The sequence below is a fragment of the Elephantulus edwardii genome, unplaced genomic scaffold (assembly GCF_000299155.1).
Source record: "Elephantulus edwardii isolate Elephantulus edwardi_28Jun2011 unplaced genomic scaffold, EleEdw1.0 scaffold00219, whole genome shotgun sequence".
NCBI classification, from domain to species: domain Eukaryota; kingdom Metazoa; phylum Chordata; class Mammalia; order Macroscelidea; family Macroscelididae; genus Elephantulus; species Elephantulus edwardii.
Genome location: NW_006399969.1, coordinates 570,971 through 589,653, shown reverse-complemented (window position 1 = coordinate 589,653; position 18,683 = coordinate 570,971). Strand labels below are relative to the sequence as shown.

General features: G+C 39.9%; 1 protein-coding gene across 1 annotated transcript in view; it reads right to left on the bottom strand.

The window, feature by feature from the left end:
• Positions 1-3,304: 3,304 nt before the first annotated feature.
• LOC102862219 (adenylosuccinate synthetase isozyme 2-like) overlaps positions 3,305-18,683 on the bottom strand; it is a 32,412-nt gene continuing 17,033 nt past the window's right edge. The window contains exons 7-12 of the mRNA XM_006898064.1: positions 13,466-13,592; positions 11,622-11,776; positions 10,286-10,410; positions 9,072-9,169; positions 5,673-5,822; positions 3,305-3,408 (exon numbers count right to left, since the gene is read on the bottom strand). Coding sequence (XP_006898126.1) covers positions 3,356-3,408; positions 5,673-5,822; positions 9,072-9,169; positions 10,286-10,410; positions 11,622-11,776; positions 13,466-13,592 — 708 coding nt within the window. The 3' untranslated portion in view covers positions 3,305-3,355. The remainder of the gene's footprint in view (positions 3,409-5,672; positions 5,823-9,071; positions 9,170-10,285; positions 10,411-11,621; positions 11,777-13,465; positions 13,593-18,683) is intronic.

Genomic DNA, 18,683 nt, shown 5'->3' with positions numbered 1-18,683 from the left:
TTTTATCTGCAGATATAATCAGTCTGATTCCTATGCATACCATCAAGTGAAATCCATGTGTATAACCTGCGTTTATGTTTCTTATAAAATGTATTTGCAATGAATAGGTCATTGATTGTGCAAAATTCAATCATTCTATCTCCAGCTTCATTTCTCTCACCAAGTCCATGTTTTCCAACTACTGATTCATCCTCTGTTCCCAACTTTTGCATTCCAGTCACCCATTATTATCAATGCATCTTGATTGCATGTTCGTTCGATCTCCGACTTTAAAAGTTGGTAGAAATCATCTATTCCTTCTTCTTTGACTCTGGTTGTTGGTACATAAATATATCTGAATGACAGTGGTATTCACTGGACTTCCTTATAGGTGTATGGATATTATCCTGTCACTCACAATGTTGTATTTCAAGACGGATCTAGAAATCACTTTTTAACTATGAAAGCAACTCCATTTTTCCTCGCCTTTTCATCTCTAGAGAAATATATGATCTTCTGACTCAAAATGCCCTATGCCGGTCCATCTCATCTCTCCAATGCCTAGTATGTCAATATGAGTACCATTTCTTTCTTAACAATGTCTAATTTTCCTACATTCATGGTTCTCACATTCCATGTTCCAATCACTAGTGTCTGCTTACAACTGTTCCTCTTCCTTTGATTTCCATACCTGAAAGCTCAGCCTCAGTTGCCCTTTTTGTTATCTACATGTGTTCTGTTGTACGTAGGATTTTTGGAGACCTGCTATTTCAGAAGTCCTAGTCTGTCAGATCTATAGTAGTAAATAAATATTAGCTTTATTTTTACAATTAAACTTTTATGTATGTATGTATGTTTAAAACTCAACATAAATCAAACAGATTCTCACCACTGGGCCAACTGGCTGCATCATGATAGATGGAGAAGAGATTGAGCTTGTTAATAACTTCAGCTTGTTTGGTTCCACAATCAACACTCTTGGCACCAGCAGTCAAGAAATCAAGACAAATTGCATTAGGAAGATCTGCTGTCAGGGACCTCTCCAGAGAACTGAAGAGCAAAGACATCAGTCTATTGACTAACATGCACCTGATCTAGGCCATGGTGTCTGTAATTACTTGCTGTGTATCAGAGAGATCTGCAGCCCTCAGACCTGGATTTTGGTTTTGGTCAAACATAATTCTAAGTGGTATAGCAATGGTCTGTCCATTTGCTGTACAGAGGTAACTCATGGTTGCTGTGATGCTTAACACTGTAACACTGATATGTAAAATGTGATAATGGTTACCCAAGGAGGACAGTGTTTGGTGGAGCTTTCCGATTAAATCAAGCTTGGAAGCAGGAGTGGCATCCATTTCTGAAATAGCTTGCCTGCTATGAACATGGAGAAACGATGAAAGTTCTACAAGTGTTCAGGTCTTTTGTCCACAGGGTCGCTGTGAGTCATCTATGACTCAACAGCACCTAACAAGAAGTCTTATTTATCAAAACATGAATTGCATTGGAAAAGTCTGCTGTCAGGGGTATCCCCAGAGTACTGAAAAGGAATGATTTAAGTCTGGAGACTAAGGCGTGTCTGCTCCAGGCCTTGGTCTTTGGAATTACTTGCTATGCATCAGAAAACTGGACAATGACTAGGGATGATTGAAGAAGAATTGATGTCTTTGAGCTGTTGTGCTGAATAAAAGTACTGAATATACCATGGACTGATCGGAAAACAAATAGGTTCGTCCTAGAGAGGGTGAAACTAGGCTGCATCTTGGAGGTAAGGATTCTGAAGCTTCATCTGAAATACTGTGGGTGTGTTGCAAGGAGGGACATCATGCTTCATAAGGTAGAGGGACAGCACAAGAGATGAAGACCCTCCATGAGATGGATTGGCTTGGGTAATGGGGTAGGTGTTTCAGAGACAATAAGGTTAGCTCAGGACTGAGCAGGGTTCAGAGCTGTTGTTCACAGGGTCACTACGAGTTGCAGGCAACTTGATGGTATAACAACAACAGTCTTATTCATGTAGGGAGACATAAAAGCCCATTTAGTTTCGCTCAGAGTAAACTTTTACCCACAAGTAATGACTGATTGATACGTCTGTAAGTCATCTGAGATGTACTTTCTATGCAGAGCCCAACATTGTTCATTCTCCTGAATCAAGTACTCATTAAAATATGTCCATTGAAAAGAGATACTTAGACTCTTGCAGAGACATGGTTTATAATATCTTCTCACCTTATCCTCACACACTGCAAAAATAAAGCTCCTCCTTACTTGTATGACCATAACGACCTCTCGTAGCAAAAGAAAAACACCACACACAAAGTGTACTAGAAATATTTGGTTATTTTTAATCAGCTATTGATGGTATAATAAAATAAATTTAAGTGGCACCTAATTTAAACATTTAAGATAGTTCATTGAAGGATAATCTACAACACAATATGTTAAGCCTAACTGTCAAATAATGTTCTCCCTCCCCCCGCCCCTCCTACCAAGAAAGGAGAAATAAAGGCCTAAAATCATGGCTGACAATTAAGGGCTCATTTGGACAGGTATAAACAGTTATGCACACTGGCAGGCACAATATTGGAGGAAAAAAATCCACTAGATTAAGGAAGATAGAAAAAGGCAAGATATACATTGCAGAGTTAATGTCTGAAATTAAATATCCACCAAATATCACAACAGATATTCTAATGACTGTTTAAAAAAATAATTAAGATTATTGTTTTGGGGACACCTTTTCTCTTTGAACATTTTGTACAATTTATTAAATAATTTACAAAGAGAAAGTAGTTCTGTACTCTATACAAATTAAAGAACTTAAAATGACCCCTGTCCCTACACAAAGCTCGGTTTTGCAATGGTCTCAGCAGAAAATAAACAGTTCACAATTTTAACAGAACGTAAAGTGTTACATAAATTTACAGAACTCCTGTCAATTAATCATTTTTTTCCTAACAGCAAAGACAAAATTGAATGATCAGAATGTAAAAAGTATGTGTGCAAAATTGCATTAATTGTTCTTATAATCTAACAGGGAGCAAAACCTAAGAACACAATGCCAAGAATGAAGAAAAACTACACTGAAAGTAATTATCTTCCTGTTTACAAACAGCATGGACTTCACTACCACTAAACATTAAGAAGAAATGTGGCACCATGAGCAGCAGGAGCAACGAATGATTCGGCGATGACGGCAGCTAACAGAAGCTGACCTGGAAATATGCCGAAGTCCACTTCCATTGACGAGACTGGAGACAATGGCAGGCCTTACTGTGCCCGGCAAGGTCTTTATTCTTGCATTTTCAGATTAGAAGTGAAGTGTCTGAGTCTTTTTCCTCCCTCTCTTCAGGAGTGTATCTTATTTCACTGGAAATCTTTAAAAGAGCTGAATCATAGATTCTCTGGATTTCCCAACACCAATCCATTTAACTAGGAGGGGAAAAAAGACCAGCGTTAAGTTCATTGATAATGTTCAATTTTTGAGAGATAAGCAGTCCCCCTACTTTTCTGGCTTCACTTACCTGTTCACTCTCCCTGCCCGTTGCTGTCTTTTTCTTAAATCTGTTAAGGGTCTGTGCTTATTTCTACCCAGAACATGGAGCCATGATCCGTGAAGGGCAGGCAGCCAAGTGCTTACCTTGCAGCCAGAGGTCACTGTGAGACTCACTGCTGTTTAACTGCCTGACGTTTATAACATCTTAATTTATGAGTAGGGTAGTTAAGAGCAATGAGACTTTGGGCATGTTAACAAAAAGGACCAGTCTCTGGCAAAGAGGACTTTGGAAAGTCATACTTGGAAAAGTAGAGTCAGTGAAAAAGCAGAAGAATCTCAACAAGATAGACTGATACAACGGCTGCAAAACTGGGCAAAGTTTACGAAGATGGTACAGGAGGGTGGTTTGTGTTTCTGGGGTGTGTAGGGACTCTGGTAGCTTAATGGTAAGGAGGTGCGTTGCCAGCAGGAAGGTAAGCGGTCGGTTTGAATCCACCAGAGGGAGGGGGGAAAAGGGCATTTCCTCCCGTGTGATTTACAGCCTCTGAAAACCCACAGGAAGGTCAGATATGGTTTGGTTCCAACTCAACAGCACACAAAAATCAACTCTGATCAAGTTCTAGATAACGAAACCAGTACGAGGATGCTCATAATTCCCGTATCTCAAAAGTAAAAATATCTAGATGGGAACAATACTTTAATTGTACACCCTTAGTAACTGCCCACCATACACAAGTCTAATAGTAACTACCCTACTATACCAGAATTCTAGTAGTCTAGTGGCAAGAAGCTGCACTGCAATCCCCAAGGCATGTGGTTCAAATCCACCAGCTATTCCTCAGGAGGATGGACAGATTCTGCCTTGGGTGATTTACTTATGCTGTGAAAACCAGTCAGAGAGTCAATTATGGGTCAGTTCCGACTTGGTGGTACACCCAACCACCACAGAGTCTGTGTCACTTAAAGCATTTGGCTTTAGCTAATCAATCACTGGGTTGCACTGAGTACCGTCAGAGAAATCTATGTGAAATTTTGCAGAGGTCACTGTTAAGACTCACTGCTATTTATAGTTAATAAAATAACGCTGAGCGAGCAAACACACACCCCCCACCCCTCACTGAGTAAGAGCAATGCTTACTAAATGTGAAAGTAAGCTGGGATAGGCAGCTAGTAGCCTGAAAGACAAGACACATGCTTGAAATGAACCATAAAAAAAATAACACAAAAAACAAACAAACAAAAAACCCCACAAGGTACATGTTTTAAATAAATGACCAAACAAAAATTAAAGTATATAATGAGACAGTGGAGGACAGCGTCCACCAACCAGCAGACCTCTTGTTCATCATGGAAAGGAAAGAGATGCTGTCTGGTGGGAGAATGACGTTACACAGCCAGTTACAGCCAGAACTTGGTTATTCGTAGCCAGCTGATAATTGGTATTTTCCTTTTTTAAAAAAAAATAAGTATCTTTTAAATGTATCTTTTAAAAAAAACTTTACATTGGTTTACATACAAAGTTCATATATATTGTGTTTTACACTATCCTTCATATAATCATTCTCATTCATTAGATTTTATGAAATCAGTCAATATTGAACTATGCCCACCATTACCGTCTTTCCAGATCCCTGCCAGATCTTTCCCATTTTCTTTACCCCTTCCTTCCACTCACCAAATTATGTGACCCTATATAATTTCTCCCTTGCCCATCCTCAACCCTGTTCCCACCCTTCCCCCCTTGGATACCCATACACGTTACTAGTTATCCTGTTTTTACAACAATGGTCTTGTGCAGTATTTATCCTTATGAGACTGAGTTAGTTCACACAACATAATGCTCTCTGGTCCCTCCCAAGTTAAGCAGTAATTTTAAAAATCGTTGTTCCTGGTATTTGTACCCATTAATTATTTTCTTACCTTTTTTAAAAAAATAAGATGTCTTATATTCAGTACCTATTATCTCCCAATATCTAATCAAGAAAATCTCCCCCATTTTCAAGGACAATTCAGTCTCAAAGGGGGGAAAATATTCAGAAACCCACAAACCATTTTTGGTGATGGTGAAGATACAAAAGGGTTTGTAGTTATAAAGCAAAAGAAATGAGTATAAATGTCACAGAGCTAGAGACAGACTTACCAGAATGAAAGGGTCAAAACAGGCACAAGGAGAACTGCTTAAATAAATATTTCTATTTACCTGGAATTTGAAGCTCATCTTCAATAAATCGAACATAATTTTGCGCATTGACAGGTAGGTCCTTAAATGTTCGTGCATTTGATATATCTGTGTTCCATCCTGGGAGAGTCTTATATTGAACTTCAATTTTATTTAAGACTTCCTGGTTTGCTAAAAGTTAGAGTATACTTGTTAATGGTGTACAATGCTCACTGTCAAACAAGTTTTGTTTTCTCATGTATGGGTATATGTAATACCATATACAACAGTCCCAAGAAAAACATTAATTAGATAAAGATCGTGAAATTCTAAATAGCATTTTTTTTATTAATTTAGTTTGTTTATTTTTCATTTCAAACAAGTTTTGTTTTCTCATGTATGGGTATATGTAATACTATATACAACAGTACCAAGAAAAACATTAATTAGATAAAGATCATGAAATTCTAAATAGCATTTTTTTTATTAATTTAGTTTGTTTATTTTTCATTTCAATGAACATCTACAGAGATTTTGGAATTCCATTCATTAGGTGGGTTTTGCTTTTAAATGAGTTTTGCAAAACATGAGACTTTCAGTATTTGGAGAATTTTAACCTGGGGTGGCTTGTTTACCATCAAGTTGGAACCCACCTATTGCTGGCCCTCCAGTGGGTTTTCAGAGGCAGTTAGACCCACAAAAGGAGAATGCTCATCCTTCTTCCATGGAGCAGCTGATAGATTTGAACTGTGTGCTTTCAGGATTGTAGCTAAGCTTCTCGCCACTGGAGCTCCAAACTGAGGCTTGGGGAACTCTATTATGGTATTAAAGGAGTTCCGGTAACTTAGTGGTAAGAAATTATGTTGCCAATCCTAAGGCAGGTTGTTTAAAGCCACCGCTGCTCTGTAGATGAAAGATGCACAATATCTTGTGTGCGATTTATGCCTCTGAAAACCCAGTGGAGGGTCACCTAATGGGTCAGTTCTCACTTGATGGCACACAACAACATGTTAACAACCTCACAGAAAGGCTCACACACTTATGTTGTTAATCTAGGCAATCTTATTATTTTTGTGCAAAAAGTCATAGCCAGAATTTTTCATTATTCCACCTCACCATTTCACCCAACATAAAATTAAAACCCTAAGTAATAACAGTTCTTTTGATCAGAGCCAGGACAGTGGGCACATCATCCCAGGTTACCTTCTCCAGAATTCAATATATTCAATCCTCAGTTGCCAGCTCACCACTCACACTCCAGAAGCTTCCCTGGAATTGCTTGTCCCTTCTCCCAGGGACTCCCCACAACCAGTGTCTATGTGGGGATACAAAGAAGGACTAGGGAAAGTCTGTGGGGCCATTTGGCTTCCTGAACAAACCTTGGGATAAATTAAAGGCTTTTAACTCTGTAAAGGCTTTTAAACTCTAACTTGTAACTCTATAGCTCAGCTTCTTCCTCATTCTGCTTCTCTCACTCCCTCAAAAACCTTGCTCAAGGTTGTTATGTGCCATTGTTGCTTGTGACTCATATTGACCCTATGTACAACAGCCCTAAACCCTGCTCTATCCCTGGCCAATCTTACTGTCTCTGACACACCTACCCACATTACCCCAGTCACTGAATCAATCCATCTCATTGAGGGTCTTCCTCTCCTGCACTGTCCCTCCACCCTCCTCGCATGAACATACCCAAAGTATGTCAGATGAAGCTTCAGAATCCTTGCCCCCAAGGAGCAGCCTGGTTTCAGCCTCTTTAGGACGAACCTCAGGTACTCACAAACAAATCCCCTTATCTGAGCCAATTTCCAGGAAATGCAACCTGAGCAGAAGTGCTGACTTTTCAAAGGAAAAGTGCCTTTTGATTTCTTGACTGTTGGTGCCAATGGTGTGGATTGTGAATTCAAGTGAGATCAAGTTGACAATTTGAATTTTTCCATCTATCATGACGTTGCCCCATTGGGGCCCAGTGGTGACTGTTTTGATGTTCAAAAGTAATTCATATTGAAGGCTGTAGTCCTTCATCATCTTTACCAAGCTTTCAAGTCCTCCTCACTTTCAGCAAACAAGTCTGTGTTACGTGTATGAATGCAGTTTGTTGGGGAGTCTTCTTCAAACAGTAATACCACATTTCTCTTCATAAGAGTCCAGCTTTTCGAATGATTTGTCCAGCGTACAGATTGAATAGGTATGGACAAAGGACACATGAGTGAGCACAAAACTGCACTTCTTGAGAGAGGAAACTCAAGAGTACTGAAATGACTCTACTCTCTTGGCCTGGGGACAACTTCCTGGCCTCAGCTCAGGATGCCGAGAGCAGCGGCCTGGGTGACAGTAACCGGCTTCAGGGAAGCCCAAGGACCCACAATTCAATGCCAGGTGTCACAGAAACCCTCATTCCCAAGCTGCACACATGCAAAGAACACCTCATGTTGACACGCAACTCAATCCCTCTCCACAAAGTGCTCCTGGTCAAAGGGCAAGGGAGAGGCCTCATGTAGGCTAATGGGAAGCAACAAAGTCCTGGCTCCTTGCCTCAAGTAAAGGTAACCATCAAGGATCATTCAAGGTCTCCTAATCCCGTGGGACTGGCTACCCCTCGATAATTCCTCCTCCTCCTCCTAGGTTCCTGAGAATTCCCCAATAAACTCCCTGAATGCAAATATCCCTTAGAGTCTGTTTCAAGGGAAACCTGATTTAAAACAGCTAATTAAAATGTGAGCATTTTTTCTAGGCTTTAACATTTCAGTTTAAAGGTATTTGCTTCAATGTTCTCAAAGGCACGGCTTGATTTTAGGTCCAGTCATTATGTTTGATTAATTACTGTCTCTGGTACTTGTGTTTATATCTCTTGAAATAGTTTTGGCCACAGGATTAATATAATCAAGAAACAACATACTGGACTAAGTTTTCAAATAAATGGGGATATTTCTACCATGTCAATAGATAGCATTTTTTGTATAGGAAAAACCCCCATGTGTAATTTTTAAGAAATCACATGACCACACCCTCTCATATATTAACTAGGATGTTTCTTTGTATTGGTTTACTAAACACAAATCTTCCAAGAAAACAGTTTATGTCTTGAAGAAAAGCTGATGTGTTAAGAGCCTGCTCCCCCCTCCCACCTGGCCTCCTTGTCTCCTGTCCCTCCCTCCCTGAGGAAGGAAGGGATGGAGAAACACAGGAAGAGAAGAAGCTTTAGGATGGCAGAGCAAGGCTCCAAGGGGCCACAGTTCTCTCCTGTCTTGAGTTGGAGCACACGCACCAAATGAAAAAGCAGCTATGAAACCAAATGCTAAGAATAAGTAAATAAACTTGCATTATTTGTAAGGGTTGAGCAAGTCTTTGCCCATAAGCCATAAATTATAAAAAAGTGTATTACAGAACTGGTCTAACATATTCACTTTCTATATTCTGTACGAACACCCAAAGGAAGAATACCTGGGAAATGAGGTATGATTTCACCATCTAACTTGTAAGCAACTCCAACTTTGATCTCTGTAAACATGTCCAAAATATCCAATTTGGTAAGTGCCAACCTAATTTTGGAAGAAAGGGCAGTGTTAAAATAGCAAATTCATTAAGTATTTAACATCTAATATGATGAGGGGTTAAAGGAAAATGCATAGGAAGCTCAAAGTTCCAAAGCAGCTCTGAAAACAGATTAGCATTCATGCTACACAATAAACCACTAGTGGACAATGTAACAATGTGTATTCTTTACAGTATTTAAAAAAAGGAGTGAGAGACTGCTAACAAGTCACTTTCCTAGTATTGGTAACAGATGCTCACAGATCAAGGCACACACTCCTGCTTAGCTTTCTTGGGCTGGATCACTTGGGAGGGGAGGGCTGCCTGGAGTTAAGAATGCATTCACTGCACGGGCGGGTGTGAAACCACCCCGTTTAACGAGGATGAGCACGCACGTTCACTAGATCTATGTACATTTGCAAGCAAACATGCCGTTCACCCTCTTCTTCACTCTGGTTAACAACACTTCCACCTTTTTCAACAGAAACTGTCAAAGGAAGTGAGGAAACCACACCAAAGGATTCTTCTTGAGACTTCAAAATCTCCACACAAACTGACTGGAAAACAGGGTTTTAATGGAAAAATCTGTAGAAATTAGATGAAACACTGTGCTTGAGAATTCTGCCACAAATTAACTTTTTATCCTGTAATCTCACTGCTTGCTAAAAGATAGTAAACCTAACTAATGTAGACATGAATATATTTACATGTTTACAGTAATACCTTTTACTAACATTTTAAATGTGCTATGTTTTTACTACCTTTCTCACAAAATTTCAGAAGTCTTCTCTTGCAAATAAAGCTATCTCAATTTTACAGATGACAGAGCATAAAGACTAACTTGCTATAAGCAGCAAATACAATGGACTTAAACTTTGAATTGAGGGTTCAAGGCTCTGAGTCTGTGCTCAGAACCACGATGCACATCATCTTCCAGATTCCCTTTCTGGTCTCTCTGATGGTGAGGAAAGTAACTCGGGCTCCTCTCGCTGTGTATCCTCCCCTCCTCTGTAGCTTGGTTCACTTCCATCTGGACCTTTAGCTTCAGCTCAAGCTGAAAAGTGATCTGTTTCAAAATGAAAACTGTCATGAACTATTCCGTTATGTTTCTAGAGGATACTCACGCAGTAAACCCATTAATCATGTGAGCATATTTGAGCAAAACGAGGTCCAACCAGCCACATCTTCTTTTCCTTCCAGTGGTTGCACCAAACTCTCTACCTCTTGTTTGCAGTAATTCCCCAATCTCCTAGAGAACAGAAACCCAGATTAAGGATTAGAATACCAGTGCTAAAAAGTGAGATTATATGAAAGATCACAAGAAAAAGCCTCTTTAAGGAGTTCTGGTAGTTACAGAAGTTAAACACTAAGCTTCTAATCAAGAAGGTCAGAGGTCTAAGCCTTCAAGCCCCTCTGTGGGGCAAATATTGATAACCTTCTGCCCACAGTTACTTCCCAGGAAATCCTCTGGGGCAATTTTTCTCTCATCTATAGGGCAGCTGAGCACCAGAACCGACCCGATAGCGCCAACAGCCTCCTAGTGACAAACCTTGGGAAATCCACACATACATGACTTGAGTATAAGGCAAATACAATTCCGTGTAGCAGATGGGTTTGATCTGGAGAAGACATGACTGGAAAACATCTACTTTACACTTTTATCAAATACTTTTCCTGTGCCACAGAAATAAATTTCTGAGAATTTTAATGACTAACCAAATTCTTCATATTAAAAATTAAGGAGTTAAGAAGTATTTATTAAAATAGGCAAGTTAAAGGAATTATGGCAATAGCTCTGGTTTTCTTGTCTGAAAGCTATAAGGTAAAGTCATGCCTAATAAAGATTTTTTAAAAGGGGATACAAAGTGGGTGTATTCCATCTTTAGGGAAAAGGTTGTGTCATCTAGTAAAGATTTTCAGCCTCAAAAACCTGATGGTCACCACAAGCAGGAAATAACTCAAAAGAGAGGGTTTGGTTTTGGATTTTATTAATCAAAAGATTGGCAGTTTGAAGCCACCCAGTGACACCACGGAAGAAAGGCTTGGCCATCTGCTTCCATAAAGAATGGAGCTCTGATCTATTCCTTAAGACAACTGTCCCATGACGTAAGAGTCAGACTCAGTGGAAACAGGTTTTGTTTGGGGTATCACATTCTAATGCTCTGTTGAACAGAATTAGGGTTGAAAGCAATGTTCAAGCAACTAAAAAACTACAATCATTTCCTAGGATCTAATTTTCCCCAGCTATGATTTATTTACTCCCTAACTTGCACCATTCCTGTGAAGGCTATTATTTTAACGCCTTTTCTAATTTGGCTCTGTTATATTATTTTTTTAAATGTTGCTCTGATTAAGCTAGTGAATGGAGACTGAGGGGTTCAAGAAACAAGAATTCCTTTTAAAAGCCCAACACCAACCCCTCCCCTCCTTTTGGAATTAGTGACTAAGCAACTAGCTCACGTTGTCTTGTTCTGTAGGAAAGGCACCGATGCCAACCCGAGTGGTGTACGCTTTCACAACGCCGTACACCTCCCCCACATTTTGAGGGGGCATCCCCAAACCAGTGCAGACGCCTCCAACAGTGCAATTCGAAGAGGTTACAAAGGGGTAAGTCCCTAAAAAACAACAACACAACCCAGAAATAAGTATTATAATATAAACACACATATATTATTATTATTACATTAAATAAAATTACTACTCAATTTTTACATCTAAGTATATTGGAGATATATAGTACATTTAAGTATAACTGTAACCACTCTCAAAATCCCAAGTTTAAATTCTTTTTGTCCATAGATAGATAAAAACAGAGATGCTTAAAACTGTACCCAAAGTGTATATACTGAAGAAGTTCCTAGCGTGAATGCACAATTACCAGTTTTGCTGTATACATCAGTTTCTTAACTGCCAATAAGTAAGGCAGTGCTGAAATTATTGTTCTTTATATAGAATGATAATCTAGGTATTTAAATTATTAAAAAATAGTGATATTTAACATTTCTGCACTCTTTGGTTTCTTTCCAAGGAAACATCTCAGACATTACAGGGGTTAAATAGCGGTTATATGTCCCTACAAGGATCCCTTCACACCAACCAAGGTTTTAATATGTTTATCAGTCAGAATGGACTAACACCACAAGCTACTAATTAGACACTTCTGTCACCCTTCCATATGTCTTACAGTTCTGGGGGCCAGGAGTGTGGGAACGGGGGTAAGGACAAGGGTACAGTGTGATGGAAAAGCACAAATTTGCAGAGCCTCAAACTCACTGGAACTCATATATTGATTATTTAAGCAATTAGCAAAACTTTATTAATAAATATTCCTTTTAAAACAGACTGGCATCAAAACAACTATGAGATATCATCTCACCCCAGTCAGAACTGCAAAATTTAACAGAACAGCAAGCAACAAATGCTGGCGAGGTTGTGGAGAAACTGGAACCCTTATTCACTACTGGTGGGAGTGTAACCACTGTGGAAGGCGGTATGACACTTTCTCAAAAAGTTGCAAATAGAGATATCATTCGACCCAGCAATTCCACTACTGGGAATATATTCCAAAGAGACCATAACTGACATCCAAGCAGATATACGCACACCCATGTTTATCATAGCTTTGTTCACAATAGCAAGGATTTGGAAACAACCTAAGTGCCCATCGACAAACAAATGGCTAGAGAAGCTGTGGTACATTCACACAATAGAATACAATGCTGCACTGAAAAACAAGAAACTAAAAAATGGGTGAGCCTGGAGGACATTATGTTGAGTGAAGTATCTCACTCACAAAAAGGACAAATACTGCATAGTGCCAATTTGTAAAAGAGGACTGACCTCGGGGTTGGGAGGAGACTGAGAAGGATGGGTTCAATAATGTATACTGCATTGAAATAGATGAGGGAGAAAACTGTTTAAGAGGGAAAATTATTAGGTATTTTTGTCATGACAGGAGTCCAGAGCGAAGGCTGCATAGTGAAGTGGACCTGGGGGGAGGGCTTGTAAAATAATGAAAGAATTTTGCCTTTACTTTTACAAGAGGGTAGTGTACTAGGGGGGAGGGTTGGGAGGGGAGAAAAGTGCAACAATGAATGAATGGAAATCCAAAGTCTCTGTAAGCGTTCATTGAAATTAATAATAAATTTTTTAAAAATGTACAAAAACAAAACAAAAAAAACCCAAGTACAACATATTGGCAGAAGATAACCCTATCATTCCTGAATATCCGGTGAAGAACTAACATGAATTCTCTGTATCTCAAGTCTTTGAGTCAAGTGCCCCATGAACCACACCTCACTTACCAAAATCAATATCCAGCAGAGCTGCATTTGCACCTTCTACCAAGATTTTCTTTGGCGGTCCATGCAGGGCCTCATATAGAAAGTAAACACCATCTCTCACCATTGGCTTAATTCTTTCCATATAACCCTGTACACAAAGACAAAAATGCTATTCCAGCGTATGAGTACTAATAAGTTTACAACACAACCAATACAAGTATAAATGACCTTATTTTATCCTAGTCATAAACATAACACGAAGCCATAAAAATATAACAACAAAAGAGGCAAAGAAAAAGGAGTCCGTGGTGGTGCCTACGCTCTGGCAACACCTGCTTCACTTTGCTCTCTGAACACCCATTCTCTAGGACTAAAAGAAAAACTAGTTTCAGACAGACAATGAAATCTAAAGGTTCTATATTATCTCCACTGCAAATACTTAAGAAACAACTGGTTAATTTTTCAAATCAGTTTTTAGATTAACAAAAAAAAATGACTGTATTACATTATACTTTTAAATTCTGTGAAGTATTTGAAAAATTATCATCCAGGTGACCATAAATTTTGAAATTCAAAATGATTCTCAAAATGTTTTAAGAACCACAAGGCACAATGCCAAACTTGCAAATAATCAGTAACTGATTGCTAACATTGTTTTAGGGAGCTCTGGTAGCTCAGTGGTAAGAAGTTGTGCTGCCAACTCTAACCCTTGTGGCTTGAATTCACTAGCTGCTCCATGGGTAATTTATTGTCTCTGAAAACCCACTGAGGGATAAGCTATAGGTCAGTAGTACCTCCTTACAGTATTCTTTTCTGTAGTATTCAGTAGTCTACACAACAACAATATTCTTTTATCACTATTTGTTTATAGTAAAATATTTCAGCATTATTATTATTAATTATTATTATTAAATCAGAGAGCATTATAGAGCTGGACTATGACTAAGGAGACAGAGGAAGAATTGATGCCTTCCAATTGTGGTGCTGAAGAAGAGTCTTAAACATATCATAGACCACCAAGAAAACAAATTGGTCTATCTTGGAGAGGGTGAAACCAAGTCTCTTCTTAGAGGCTAGAAAACTTGGGCAAGTGGCCAGGAGAGACCAGTTCTTGGAGGAGGATATCATGCTCGGAAGGGTGGATGGACAGGAAAGGAAGACCCCAGATGAGATGGACTGACAGTTATTGGGGTAATGGGGGGATTGGTATGTCAGAATTAGTGAGATTGGCTCAGGAGAGGGCAGGGTTCAGAGCTGCTGTATATAGGGTCACTGTGGGTCGCAGGTGACTCGACAGCACACAACATCAGTCAATACTGTCTCAAACATTAGCATCATAAAAGTTTTCTCAAAAATACTTAAAGTGCTAATAATATCACTTAATTTATAATCTACCTAAAAACATGTCAATAAGAAGTTCTCCTAATACCTCTAATATTGACTAAAACAAAAATCTAGTTTCAGCTACATTTAAGCTTGTAAATCCCTTAATTAACTCATGAACCTAAGTAGGTTATATGCATTAAGGAGTATGTTTCCTCCTTGGCTACAGTTTCCAATCTCTTACTTATTTACTCCCTTTTAAATCCCTGAAATGATTATACTATTCAAATATCCCCTATTCTATAAGTAGTAGCTCAACATTTTATAAGTAGTATTTTATCTGTTCACTGTTCTTTATTTGCTTTATAGTCACATGGAGTATTCCCAAAATATAAATAAAAGGAGCTTTCTGGCAAGATAGTAGACTAGGCAGACGACAGCCTAAATCTTTATAACCAAGACAAAAGAAAGAGGATGATTATCCCCAAAGCTCAAGTTTCAAAGGAAATGATAAAGGAGTAGTTAAGATACAGATTCAAGGAAGAAACTAATGAAAATGTTCAGGAGACAGAGGGAGAAATAGAAACAGGCCAGACACAAAGCAGTCATTCGGAGCTCTATGACCAGCATAGGAACACAGGATGGCAACAGCACCCACACAGTGGCTGGCTGAAAGGAAAAGTACTATCCCTGTTCCCCATACCTTCTCAAGCTCAGAAGAGTGACTGTGTCCCTTGCTCACCTACCATGTGGCTAGAAGCACCACCCCTTGACCTCAGTCCCATTTTCACCCAGGACCAGCTCTGTGCCACTGTGTATCTGATTCTGAAACATGTAGTCTCATACACTCACCACCTCCTGGTGCCAATGGAGTGTGCAGGGCCTGACCTAACGGCCTAGCCTGCAGCCAAACTCTAGACAGAGGGGTCATCCGTAACCGTGACCCATGATGCAGATCACTTCTGGGTTAGTACGAACTGCCTCCAATCAAGTGAGATTCAAACCAGGTGAGCAACATGAGAAAACAAGCAGTGTAATCCACCACATATACACAAAGAATCTATGATCATTTCAACTGATACTGAAGAGACATTTGGCAAAAGCCAACATCTTTTCCTGATAAAAATATTCACCAATATAGGAACAGAAGGGAAAAATTTCTCAACATAATTAAGAGAACATATATAAAATCAGCCTCTAGAATTATTCTCAGTCTAATGAGAGAATGAAGGGACTCTCCTTGTGAATGGAAATTAGAGGATGCCATTTGTTGCCTTACCTGCAGAATGTGAAGAAGACTAAAGGTTACAGCCTTCAACATGAATTACACCTCAATGGCAAAAAGACAAAAATCTTCACCACTAGGCCATATCATGATAGATAAAGACGGAAGTTATCAACAATTTCACTTTCACTTCATCTATAAGCCACACTCATGGTAGCAGTCATCAAGAATTGCTGAATGGGAAATCTGCTGCCAAGGACCTCTTTAAAGTACTAAAGAGCAAGGATGTCAGTTTAAACTAAGGTGTGCCCAATTCAAGCCATGACATTTTCAGTTGCTTCCTATGCATCTGAAAATTCGACAATGGATAAGAAAGCCCAAAGGCAGCTTGGGTTATTGAATCATGGTGTAGGAGAAGAGTACTGAACAGATCAGGGACTGCCAAAAGAGCAAACAAATCTGCCTTCAAGGAAGGGCAACCAGCGTGCTCCTTAGAGGCAAGGTGTCTCATACACTTCGGTCATGTGGCCAGGAGGGGCCAGTCCTTGGAAAAGGACATCATGCTGGGAAAGGTGAAGAGAGGAGACCTTCAGTAAGATGGGCAGACCCAATGACTGTAACAACGTGTATAACCATGATGGAAATCCGTGAAGATAGTGCAGGTTAAGGCCAAGTTCAGAGATCTGTTGCTCAGAGTTGCCCTGAGGTATAGTAGACCTGGTGGGCCTAACAACATCCACAGGGGAACTCTAATCTGTAAAGAACTGTGCTAACTCTTTGGCAGTTCAAATCCACCAGTGGCACTGAGGGCAAAAGGTGGGAAGACTTCTCCAGTGTCATTGACAGCCTTAGAAAACCAAAGGAGAATCAGCTATAAGCCATTATTTATCCCCTCTTTTCCTAGGTTTCTCTCAACCTCAATGTCAGTCCTGTCTAACAACAGTGGCACTGCAGTATTTGTCCTTTTGTGACTGAGATATTTCACTCAGCATAATGTCTGATCAACAAACTAATGTATAGAGAAGCTGTGGCATATTCACACAACAGAATAAATACTATGCTACATTGGAAAAACAAAGAACTCATGAAATATTATGCAAACTGAGTGACCCTGGAGGACATTATGCTCACCTCTCTTAGAGAGATCACAGTGGATGACGGCTGAAGAAAATGTGGAACAAAACCTAAGGCTGCGCTTCCTGGTCTAACAGAGACAGGGCCACTAGAGACTCCTTCACGCAACACAACAACAGCCGTGGACAATACGATTCTGAGTCAGCACACAAAGGCACACCATGGAGACAGCTATCATCTGAAGGCACCAATCAAGCTGCTGTGGGACTGATCTGCCACAAGAAAGGCTGGTAGGATCCTAATTGGGTTTTCCTGGGCAACGCCTATTGTCTGGGAGAGTTCCCAAGGTTGAGCCCCCTGGTGGGAATTGGGCTGAGCTCTCTCAGGGCACGCCAACTGCCCAGGAAAGAGCGGGCCAGTGATAATTTGGCAGAACTTTTGTGGACACTGCAGACCAGCCAGAGGCGAGTGGGTTGGTGGAAATTTGACTTTGTCTTGTTGAGTCCCCCTGACCCAGGAGCCTTCTTGGGCAGGGGCCACGGTGCAAAGGCAACTGCGTGAGCACAACTGGACAGGGACCAGTGAATGAAAACCACTGGGTGGGAGACGGACAGCTGGAATTTGAATAGGGACCCCAGTTGTAAGCACACCCAGACAACTGAGGCCTGAGTGAGGTCCTCCAAGTGGTTGACCTGCCCTTGTGATTGCCGCAACCACATGCATGCCCTTCCCTATTTGGCTCCACACCTGTGTCTACACAGCTGGTTAATCAACCTGCCTTTAATCCGGAGCACCTTGACCTATCTTACCTACCAGAAGCTGCTCTCACAGGCTCTGAACTGACATTTCCCTGGAGTCAGACATTCAGAGAAAAGCACAAGTGGAATAGCTACCCAACTGATCTCAAGAGCATTATCTTCATCGAGAACATATCACTGTCTCGAAGAAAGCAGCTGTCCCACACAATACACAAGCACAAAGTAAGATATCACCCCCAAAGGGTGACACAGTATCAATGGATTTCCTGAAGCCAGAAAGTCTGATGGAACTTTCTGACACAAAATTTAAAAGAGCAATGATTAAATATTTTCAATGGATGAAAGACAAACTTGAAGAATTACAGGATACTACAAACAAAAAACAGGAGGAACTAAAAAAAAAAAAGTCCAGAACAATGTAGAGAAAACAAACGAGGCATTCGCGGCACTGGAAAAACAAGAAACCACTATCCAAAATATGAGGTCCAATGTTTCAGATGCTGTCAACATGATAGAGGGGCACGTGAACAGAGTTGAAGAGATGGAATAAAGAACCAAGAAATTGAAGACAAAATTGTCACCACGGATTTGCTAGAGCAAAAAAAGACTCAAAAAGGAAGGAAAAAGAAGAAAACCTAAGATGGGAACACCATCAAGAGAAATAACATGTGCATCATTGGAATCCCAGAAAAGGAAGAAGCAAGTAAAGGTACTGAAAAAGTTGTGGAAGAATTACTAGAGGAAAACTTTCCAGGCATAATGAAGAATGAGAGAATATATATACAAGAAGCTCAGCGAACACCATATACACTAGACCCAAAAAGAAAAACATCAAGACATATCATAGTTAAATTTGCCA